The sequence below is a fragment of the Seriola aureovittata genome, chromosome 23 (assembly GCF_021018895.1).
Source record: "Seriola aureovittata isolate HTS-2021-v1 ecotype China chromosome 23, ASM2101889v1, whole genome shotgun sequence".
Classification (NCBI taxonomy): Eukaryota; Metazoa; Chordata; class Actinopteri; order Carangiformes; family Carangidae; genus Seriola; species Seriola aureovittata.
The window spans coordinates 13,513,527-13,524,416 of record NC_079386.1 but is presented as its reverse complement, the minus strand read 5'-3'; the positions used below and the strand labels follow the sequence as shown (position 1 = coordinate 13,524,416).

At 38.3% G+C, this 10,890-nt stretch overlaps 2 protein-coding genes across 3 annotated transcripts; one reads left to right on the top strand and one right to left on the bottom strand.

The window, feature by feature from the left end:
- Positions 1-1,140: 1,140 nt before the first annotated feature.
- Positions 1,141-5,693, top strand: trmt10b (tRNA methyltransferase 10B). 2 transcript variants are annotated; one of them, XM_056370005.1, is made up of 9 exons: positions 1,141-1,177; positions 1,562-1,725; positions 1,997-2,105; positions 2,235-2,368; positions 2,570-2,722; positions 2,992-3,070; positions 3,552-3,619; positions 3,739-3,862; positions 3,944-5,693. In XM_056370005.1, exons 2-9 carry the CDS (start codon positions 1,594-1,596, stop codon positions 4,078-4,080), a joined length of 936 nt encoding a protein of 311 aa, XP_056225980.1. In that variant the 5' UTR covers positions 1,141-1,177; positions 1,562-1,593; the 3' UTR covers positions 4,081-5,693. The 2 variants fall into 2 exon arrangements, with proteins under 2 accessions (XP_056225980.1, XP_056225979.1); XM_056370004.1 differs by lacking the exon at positions 1,141-1,177 and having other exon boundaries at positions 1,531-1,725.
- Positions 5,694-6,579: 886 nt separating this feature from the next.
- On the bottom strand, positions 6,580-10,391 carry cxcl19 (chemokine (C-X-C motif) ligand 19). Its single transcript, XM_056370006.1, has 3 exons — positions 10,252-10,391; positions 8,561-8,696; positions 6,580-7,124 (listed from the first exon to the last, which is right to left on the bottom strand). The coding sequence occupies exons 1-3, from the start codon at positions 10,301-10,303 to the stop codon at positions 6,998-7,000; spliced, it is 315 nt and encodes a 104-aa protein (XP_056225981.1). The 5' UTR covers positions 10,304-10,391; the 3' UTR covers positions 6,580-6,997.
- Between the last annotated feature and the right edge of the window lie 499 nt (positions 10,392-10,890).

Here is a 10,890-nt window from a genome sequence, read left to right as displayed (position 1 = left end):
CAACAACTGACGTGTAAATATAATTTTTAAAGGCCAGACGTTACACAATCCCTACGACATGTTTTTTTACTGAATGCAGGTGTTACATAATGTAAAATAGCAAGGGGTACAGATAATGTCACTTCAGAAAAGGCGAGAAAATTACAGTTCAACGTTATGAAAAGCTAACTAGCATAAGGAAATGTGTGCGCCAATTTCTTTACTTCCGACCAGAAACGGTACGATACGATAGTTCCCGTGTATGACCTGACATCAAAATGTTTTACTTTAATGAGCATTCCCGTTTAAGTCTAAGAAAACACGAAAAACACATTTTAAAAAACAATATTCAAAACTACCAATATGCACTTTTGTAAAGGTTAAGGCAAATGTTTATGTAGCAATTCATTTGTACTGATGTAAAACGCATCATCCCTGTTCAACTTTGTTAGAGAGCTAGTAGGTGTAGCATCATCTTGGTTTAACCTTGTTAGAGAGCTAGTAGTTGTAGCATCATCTTTGTCAACTTAGCTCGTGGGCTCGTCGTTTGTGCTAGTTGTAAGCTAGTAGAAGACCATTAGCTTTTATTATCGTTTATTTTAATTTTGCCTAATTTGTATGTATGTGCCCCGTTTTTTTTCTTTATATTGAATTTTACTGTTCTTACTGTTTGTTACTCTTATTCATTTTACAATTTTTGTACGTGAATGCTGATATCTAACATGTTTTATCACAATATTCTCTTGTTTAACTGTTTGTTTGTACAGCTGTTCTGTTCTCTTTTTGCAATAATAAAAAAAGCCACATGGAAAATGGACTCATGTATAACTCAAGAAAATATTTTAGGAGTAAAATCCTTTAGGATTAATTTATAATAATCAATCATTTATTAAAAGTTCATTCTTTGACTCACCCTCACTGGATTGTATCGGTCTTACACCGCCCTCTTCTGGAAAATAAGCGAAAAGTTAAGGATGACGTTTACTGGTGATTGTAAATACATGAAATAAACAATAATAAAGAAAAACAAACAAACAGGCCATTTATATCGGTCTGAACAAAACATTTCGTTTATTAATTGACCCTTTTCCTATAGATTCAATCCCCCCTTTTTCCTCGCCCCTGACCGTTTGTTTACGATGACGTCATTCGTATGCGACATGTTCGCAACCTGGAAGCGACTCCTGTCTCTGCTCAGGCATGTGTTTTTTTTTCTTCTACCTTTAGCTCTTTTATATGCTGCTTTCAATGTATCATTTAGAGGATGTCAGAAATATCTATCTATCTATCTATCTATCTATCTATCTATCTATCTATCTATCTATCTATCTATCTATCTATCTATCTATCTATCTATCTATCTATCTACTTTTTGGCCACACATACACACACACACACACACACACACACACACACACACACACACACACACACCCACACACATAGACATACATGGGAAGCCTTTATGTCTTAATCAAACCCATTATTCCTTTTTGCTACAAAAACTAGAGAAATATCTGGACATTTACAGAAGAAAATAACGTGTTTTTAATGTATTTATTTTCACGTGATACATCTGAAGTCAGAGGATACAGAGGAGAGCAGCAGACTGAAATGGCACATATTCCCTCTGAAGTGTGTGACATGCAGATGATTGGAGTCTCAGAGGGGATGGATCTGCTTCACATAGATGTGGAGAATGATGAGGTGGAAGACAAGCCTGGGAGAGAAGATGCACTGTGTTCTGTAAGTTTGTTTACCAAGCTTACATCTGAAATAAGGACTATTTAAAAATCTCTAACCTTGTATAACTTTACATGGTAGCATTGTTTTTACTGCCCATGTATTGATTGATTATTGTCTTTATTAATTCGGTTAAATGTAAAATAATAATGATACATGCATTTTCTGAGTGTCCGGAGAACAGGTCATTTACATGTTCTTAGATTACTTTGGTTGGTAAAACACAATTCTTCATGTTGTTCTACACTTCTACTGTTTTTTGTTCCATAAAAAGAGGAATGTGTTGAGGAAGCAGCGAAACTGGGAGAGGCAGCTCGCTGCAAAGAAGAGCAAAAGGAAAGAAGAGAAGCAGAGGAGGAAACTGAACCGTGAGCAGGAGTCAGGTAAAGAACCAGCAAACAATATTAAACTATCATTTTGTTTTTCAATGACATTTAAGGTGAAAGTTAAATTTCTTTGGCTTCTCCTATAATCAGAGCACCTGCCGTTCCTGTGTGTTATTTGTCACATAGGTGCCAGTGCTGACTGTCCTCAGTTTACCAAACGGGTCATGAAGGCGATCACAAAAGAGCGTTTAGCTGAGGCCCAGACAACAGGGTCCAAACTCTGTGTTGATCTCAGTATGACTGACTGCATGTCTGACAAGGTAGGTGTCTGAGGAGGAAACCTCAAACCAGCAACCGGCATCATTCGCTCTCAAACATCCTGTTTTTAAAAACACTCAAGGTACAATGCAGCTAGTTTTGTTTCATATAATGGTGCTGCAGTTGTACTAGTTTCCACAGAGAGATATTTATGTGCGGCTTTTGTTCACCTGCTTCTCTTTGTGTATGTTTGTCTGGTTCAGGAGATAAGCCGGCTGGCTGGTCAGTTAAGAAGGCTGTACGGGTCGAACAAGAAGGCAGCTCGACCGTTCCACCTGTTCCTGACAGACCTGAGAGAGGACAGCCGTCTCTACAGAGAGTGCATACGGATGAACGACGGCTTCCTCAACTACATGGTAAGTCAGCTCCCGCCGAAACAACTAAACCTGATATGAACTGCTAAGAGCAGTTTTGCTGAACAATGCGTATGCGTATGTTGTCAGGTTAATTATATTGTGAACAGGGTAAAATGCAACAATTAGACCTTAAGGCTGAGTCTTGGAGCTTAGTGTTGCCTCAGTCGTCCCACTCACCTCCTCTGGAACCTGGACCGGGAATAGTTTTTATATTGAGCAACAGACTCGGACTCTTTTCAGTTTTCATCCCTTTCTCCTGCTTATTTCAGATGGACATAACAGAAGAAAGCTGTCTGGACCTCTTTCCTACAGAAACTATCATCTACCTCTCTCCAGATGCTGAAGAAGGTTTTAAGGATTTGAATGAATTAATTGCACTTTAGAGTCAATTTTGTCTGTTTGTGCAGGGTTGCTGAAAGTTTCAGTAGGGGTGAATTTTATAGATGGAATTTGTTTAGTTGAAATATATCTTTTGGCCAGCAGAGTGAGCCACACAACCCCTTTCATTTGTCCATAAATAAAATTACTGCTGGTTCTGCCACTATTGCTAACTACTGCTGTTAGTGATAAAGTTGCTCAATAAAACACAGATACTTCCAGTATGATAAGAAAACTCAAAAAAATAATGATAATAAAAAAGAATATACATTTTTTTTGTGTTATTTTTTTAAAGATTGTTGGGGTGCACAAGTCTCCCTCATGTCTGCAGTAGTTTACCTCCAACAAACATGCAGCAGCAGTGAGAATATATATATATATATTTGCATATGAGTGTGTTTGCCTGTTTGATTCTCTAAGATACAATTTTTTTAATCTTGTTTTATTTCAGCTTTGGAAACAGTGGATGCTGACAAGGTGTACGTCCTCGGTGGCCTCGTGGATGAAAGCATCCAGAAGGTGTTGTGCATAGATTATAACTGGACAACACAGACGTTACAACTCGCTAATTCAATAGCTTTTGTTATTGATAAATGTCAGGTATGGCTGTGTTGATTATTTCCATCTCACCTCTGCAGAAGTTGAGCTTCTCGCGGGCTGGAGAACTGAGCGTCCGCACGGCGAGGCTGCCCATAGACGAGTTCATGGTGAAGAAAAACAACGCCAAGAATTTCCACTCAAAGATCCTGGCAGTTAATCAAGGTGAGCGACGATTTCAGACTCTTTTTCTCACCTCTTTCGTTTGTTATTAATGAAGTCTCTCTCTCTCTCTCTCTCCAACAGTGTTCGACATCTTGTTGACTTTCTGTGACACGGGCAGCTGGTCAGACGCCCTGCAGGCATGGTTTCCCCTGGGGAAGGGTTACGTTGTTGCACCAGATGATTCCTCGCCACTTCCTGTAACACAGACTTTGGATTAATGGCGTCGTTTTCATTTCAGAAGCTGATGTGGACGGACACTAAGAGAGAAAGACTATACGTGTTAATTACCTAAGGGGAGCTGACATAATGTTGCCTGTTTAGGAAAGACAGCAAACTGTTGTTCAACATATCTGGTCATTTTTACACTGAAACCAAATAATGTCATATCTTGGGAGATGATTATTAGTTCTCATCTGACTTCAGGGTCAAAACCGAGAAGCATTTGTGACATTTTCTCAAGAGTAATTTTTATGCAGTTCAGCAGCAGTGAACAAGATCATTTTTACTTTATTATAGTAAACAAATCCCTGAGGTTTGTCCTCATAAATTGACCAGGAATGGATCGTTTTCTGTGAGCGTTCCTGCAGAGAATATTAATCTAATCAGTTCTTGTACATAAAATCCTAATATAAATATACCGTAGTTTTGTGTGTTCAGCATGATTGATTACAGAGAAAATATTTTGCAACAGAAGCTGAGAAAATAAATGCAGCAACTCTGCTACCAGGTGCAATTTAGCAATGAAATGGTTTAAAAGAGCGAGGATGTGTTGGAGGATAACCTTCCTTCAGGTCATGCCTGCATTTTTAGAGATTCTTCAAATAGCTGGTATATTTGTTATCCACCATCTTTTCAAAGGTTTTGTTTCTTGTTTGAAAACAATCTGATCTTTTCTAGACCGATTCATCTTCTGGCTCCTAAATGACTGTTGGCAGAGAAACCAGAGATGAACATCGACTGCAGTGTTTCCTGCATTTTCTGGTCCAACTAGCTTGATCGAGTCTTTCTGTATATTTGTATTGCTTGAAAATCTTTATTAATAATCTTAAAATGAATCTCTCAAAATCCCTGAATCACCCGAGTGTCACCATTGATGTTTTTTTTTAAATCATCCTTTGTCCTGTACTGGTGTATTCAGCAGACTAGATTGCTGCAGTGTTTTTTTTATTTTCACCTACTGGTTCTCAGGCTTCTCCAATGATAAATATCAAAACACACTTTAAGATTTTGATCTTGCTCCATGATGCTGTTTTTCCAGCCTGGTCCTGAATCATGATCTCCTTGGAGAATCGTAACAGATTTCTCAGGACAACTATCTCCTTCAAAATCCTAGATTTCAATCAAATTGTAGAAACAGAGCCTTCGGTATTCATGCATGTGAAGCGTGAAACAACCTGTCTGCTGTTTGAGGTTTGTGTGTGTGTGTGTGTGTGTGTGTGTTTATATGTAGTTGTCTGGATGCAGGTTTAACTTGTCTCATCACACGTTTGAGATATTTTTGGATGGCATTGTGTTAAACAAACATGAATGTCTCTTGTAGGTTGCAACCATTCCCTCCTTTTATGGGAAGTTTTTTACTGTTTATCACCATTCTAATAATAACTAAAATAACTAAGATAATAACTAAAATAACTTAGATAAGAAGACAGGAAAAGAAATCTACTTCCCTTCCACATGGCAGCTCTGATACTCCCTGACATTATTTCTTAAGAGTTACAGATATTTTTGTGGGAAAAATGTTAAATGAAATGTAACGGAAACCCTTTTGTTAAATGACAGAGCACATGAATCAATGACAAGATGAATAAACAGCATATCTGCAGAAGAAAAACCTTCTGGCTCTTGACATTGACATCAATGAGTGATTTCATAAATATCTGGAGGAGGGCCCCAGCACTGTCAGACACCAGCCAAATCTCAGTTCATGCTGTTTCATAAGCCTCTCTGCACAGAGTCCTCATGAAGGCTTTGGTTGAAACATACTTTCCTACAGCAGAGGAAGACGTTTTGAGATATCCACTGGAATCCAGACTGCTTTACCAACAACTAGTACTACTGCACAAGTTCTATGTTGTGTATTCAAAATGGATACCCAGAAGACGGAGGGCACAACCAGAAAATTAATGCAATTTGGACTGAAACAGTTGAACAGTTTGTATGCGATAAAAGTCACATATTAAATATTGAAAATGAAACTACCTCCTCACGCTGAGTGACTAACATGAATGAGGAGTTCCCAAAGAAATCTCTGTGGAAAAGTGATTGTGACATGTGGATGTTGAAATTTGTTTCCTGAGACACAAACAGTTTTAAAGCAGAATTCATCTGCCTGACATAAAACCAAAATGAATCAATGTCTTTGTAATATTGTGTCACTTAAGACTTTGTCAGTCTTGTTTATAACCTGAGGTCACTGAACTCCATGCATTGCTAATGATGATGCTGTATCTGTCCAGCCGGTGCAGCAAAGTTTAGGGAAATGAACCTGTCAATCAATGCACACACTCAAGAGTCATGACAGTATTTTAAATCAGGCATTTATTTCTTTACTGTGCTTTATAATGTCCTGTTTCACATTTTAGGATGGAGAGGATGGTGAGGTTCACATCTGGGGTTTAGAGTGAAATGTATCAGCAGCTATTGATTGGCTAGCCATTAAAATTTGGCTGTGTGTTCTGTGTTTTATTTGGCTGCAAGACAAATTTGTGGGGCTCAAAAAAAGTTGAAGCATGCATTTTATTTGAAGTGTTGATCCAGAAGAAAGATATATTAGAGCCAAAAAATATCTCAACGTAAGTTTTACATTTCCTGTCTCAAGCTCCTCTCTGGAGCTCTGGCAACTGTTCAGTTAGCCAATCAGAGAAGAGAAGAAGAGGCTCTTCATACAATATCAGTTTTAAAATAGTCACACAATCAGATTTCCATTTCAGGCCACACTTCACTCTTTACAAACAGTAGTCTTCCAACACTTTTACATTAGAGCTGGTTGCATTGAAATATAATGACACAAAAATAAAGAATAAAAAGAAATTAAAGATACACAGACTGGTTAAATTTAATAATAATTCTTTAAAGTAAAACAGCACGGCTCATTGTGGCAGAAAGGAGTTACAGTATGTTTTTAACATAATGAATTTATGTCCGATTCTTGGGGAGTGGCGCTTGTTGATGTAACTGTTTCTCGAGAACAAAGTGGATCAGCTTCTTGACCCAGGAGGACCGAGGATTCAGGCAGACCTTCTCCCCGCTTGCCAGTCCAGCTCTGATTAAAAAGACGTATCACAGTTAGAGCTGAAGCTGGGATTTGAGAAATAATGAGGTCATGAAGTCTTTAGAGCAAATCCACCCACACAATTCTCTCAGAGCTTCTTTTCTATCAAAACACTCTCTGATCTAAATGCTGTTTCACGGCCAACATAAGTTCGTTACACCCTCTGAGAACAAGGCAATTCAAAGTGCGTCATGTGAGACAGAGAAGGCAAAAAGACAAGATATAAAAGAAACAAACGGTAATATTAAAAGACACATAAGACAAAAGACAAAATAAGCTAAAAGTCATTATCAAAATTACTAAAAGCCAGTGGCAGAGATGAAACTTTTAAACTTCAATTTAAAGCATCTCAGAGTTCGAGTTTTCTGGGAGCAGATATGTCTGATTGAGTAGACACCTGCTCGGACACCATTACAGTAATTCAGCCAACTAAAGATGAAAGCATGGACCGCCAGAGAATGAAGCCACGATGAACTCCATATCATTTGACAATCCATGATTGTGTTTTGTCTTCCAAGCAGGGTTACCACCCAGTCCCACCCTGTCCCACCCAGTTTTCCAGTCTGTCTACTAACGAGTTTTGGTCGATGGTGACAAGATCCAATAATATTAAGGCTGAAATTTTGCAGTGGTCTATGTTTGAGTACATGTAAACAAAGTATTTTCCCCAATGCCAGAACATAATTCAGGTGGAGAAAGACAAAATCACCTTATTTTAGAATATTTTTGGCTTACAAGTAGTCAAATTAAAAATACTGACTGAAAAAACAACACCTACAAAGTGTAATTTACATGTAATTATAGTGCATAGGTGATATATAAATAAAGCTTATTATTATTATTATTATTATTATTATTATTATTATTAGAGAAACAATTACTCAATTCATTCATCAGCTGATTGACAGAACATTGAATTGCCAACACGAAGGATGTTTTTGAGAAACACTGACAGAGGAAAAGCTAAATTTAAGTTTGAATACTTTAACAATTGATCTTTCATTTTTTAAATGATGTACCATTAACTGCTTAGTATTATTTCCTGTAATTTTTCCCTAAACGAATATTCAAATACTGTTTCAGATGAAGACGCTACATCTCATTGACTTTAATTTGTTCAGCTTAATTTTTATTCCTAAAAGCAATATTCAAATGTATTATGTCAAAACAAATGTATTTGTGTGAAACTGCTGAATGTAAACTCCTGTCGGGTCAATAAAACTCTCATAAACAACATCAAAGTCATGACTGTCCTCATTAATAGCCACAACACAGGATCATATTTGGGTTTTATAACATCAATTTGACCAAATAACCAAATTCAAGATGTTACCTTTAGCTTTGGGAAAGTCTGATGGCTATTTATCACATTGTTAATTGACTGTTAATGAATAATCCGTTTGCCTTTGAGTCAAGAATTCACTTACATTACTTCTGTGTCTGGGCAGTGAGGCCCTTCGGGGAGGATCTTGATGCTCCTCAGATTGTCTGGAGGGATGATCCTCGACTCCACCTGAAGGCACCGACAGTGTGTGTTGTAGTCCCTGCTGATCGGCGGCATTCCTGCCATAACCAGACATTCAGTCAGAACACAGATTTAAAACAGACATATCGCTAGAGGCTTTTCTTCTTTGGAAAAGATTTTGTAGATTGTGAAAATAAACTTCAAGTCCAGCAGAGCAGAAGCCGTTGCTGATTATCTTGTGTTTTCTTTTCCACTATCGCCTCAGCAGTGATTTAATTTGGCAGAAGTTTTAATTTGGCTTCGTCCTGCAAACGTTATTATTTGGACCTGGACCCTACAACAAATGCAATTTTACTGCAACCTTTTGTTCAGTTTTACTGAGATCTTGCCTTATCTTGATGTTATCAGGTGCAATATTATTCATGAATAAAATGCTGACATGCCCTGTTCTCCAAACAGGCACTTCTTCATTTTCTCTCCCACTCATCTTCCTGTTCACTACAAGTTAAATACTCAGAGTCATTGTGGTAACGGTCATATTCTGTGTTGTTACAACAAACTGGAAAGACTCACTGAGATGTCCAGTCAGTGATCATCATTCAAATGAATTTTATGTGCATAAAAATGTTGCATATTCAACGCTTCTGTGTTACACAATCATGTTTTTGAGCATTGGGCCATTTAGTGGATCCACTGCTCTTTTTAAATTCTGGTAAAAATCTGAAAGTTTCCAAAGACAATGAATTAATCTTACAAAAAAAAAAAAATGCATATAAAATTATGCACCACCGTCCAAGCAGCCACTGCTTTCCATTTCATTTGACTAGAATATAAAAATCTGCATTTATGTTTGCACAAGTTACTGTATAGTCATGTAGCACAATAATAGACATTTCAAATTAGTGACCACTAACAGCTGCAATACCGTGCACCAAAAGCTGAACTTTAATGACAATAAAAGCAGACGCAATCTTCACATGATGGAGCAAAAATTGATTTTCATTTTGTGGTGAAATGAATAGAAACGAATGGCTGCCTGAAATGTGCGAAAGCACTTAAAATGTCCTGCAATCCAGATTTCAAGAGGTTAATTATTATTATTATATATTGTCACATACTGGAGTTTCGTCTAATGTTGCAAAACAGTGGTGGTTCGCTCACAGGTTTATCTAAAAGAATTCCCTATTCTGGATTTCAATAGCATGTTTAATGTACAAGGAAAGTTGAATAAAGGGCAGCCGGGCTTGGCTGGCGCACCTGGTTGTGTAACGACGGCCGTTAGAGTCACCTGAGGCAAAGCGTTAGCGACAGTTGGTTGGGGTCACATTGAGGATATCTGTCTATTACATTCACACTTGGCCTTTTGTGACTCCCAGCAACTGTAATGACAAATGCACTAACGAACCAAGTGACATCAACGACCCCACAGAGGCTGAACGCCTGGATCTCCTCACCTGTCAGTCAGAACTGTAAACAACTCCAACTATCTACGAACCTGGATGTGTTTAATGTACCCATGAGATACAAACTGTTGTTACCAGATTGACATTTCTACATACATCTCTGAAGCTTCAGTTTCCTGTACCCCTCATTAAACGCTGCTTGAGTCATGCTCCATAAAACCCTGACCTTGTGTAGCTGTGTAGCTCTTACCGTTAATGACAACAGAGAGGGCCAGAAACACAACCACCACGCAGAGCTTCATCCTGTTAATGCAGCAGCTGACTTCCTTGAACACAGGCAGATGTTGTACAGCTGTTGAGACTGTTTACATACATCTGCACACCAGTATTTAAACACACAGTGGTCATGTGCTCCTCATCAACTTGGCTGTGGGAGATTTGAGGAATAAAACCCTTGTCCGTGTGTGTGTGTGTGTGTGTGTGTGTGTGTGTGTGTGTGTGTGTGTGTGTGTGTGTGTGTGTGTGTGTATAGGTTTCACTTTGACATTTCCACATGTGCAGCAGAAGATAGTCATGGGATAGTGAGGTTAGGGACAGACCAGAGGCCCGACTGAGGTTAAGGGACGACACGTTCGCGGTCAGCGGCCGCAGAACTGTATCACACAGATGAAGTGTGCCTGTCTGGACAATGGACACAACCAGTCTTATTCCTCATCTACTTGACATAACTCTGCAAAACAATTAAACTCTAAACTACTAAAGAGGAAATTTATAATGATCATCAGATACTGTTTTGTAAACAAGCTCAATTTTACCCGTGGCTGCAGTACATATGACTCTGTGACACCGTGTTGTTGTTGATGGTCTTAAGGTTTTATTCCCAGGGGCT

Bases quoted from the DNA above. Each gene is read 5' to 3' on its own strand.
- trmt10b (XM_056370004.1), top strand. From the start codon at position 1,531: ATGTATTTATTTTCACGTGATACATCTGAAGTCAGAGGATACAGAGGA. The intron at 2,369-2,569 runs GTAGGTGTCTGA...TGTCTGGTTCAG, and splicing joins CTGACTGCATGTCTGACAAG to GAGATAAGCCGGCTGGCTGG. The intron at 2,723-2,991 runs GTAAGTCAGCTC...TGCTTATTTCAG, and splicing joins ACGGCTTCCTCAACTACATG to ATGGACATAACAGAAGAAAG.
- cxcl19 (XM_056370006.1), bottom strand. From the start codon at position 10,303: ATGAAGCTCTGCGTGGTGGTTGTGTTTCTGGCCCTCTCTGTTGTCATT. The intron at 8,697-10,251 runs GTAAGAGCTACA...TGGTTATGGCAG, and splicing joins CCTCTCTGTTGTCATTAACG to GAATGCCGCCGATCAGCAGG. The intron at 7,125-8,560 runs GTAAGTGAATTC...CTTTTTAATCAG, and splicing joins TGCCCAGACACAGAAGTAAT to AGCTGGACTGGCAAGCGGGG.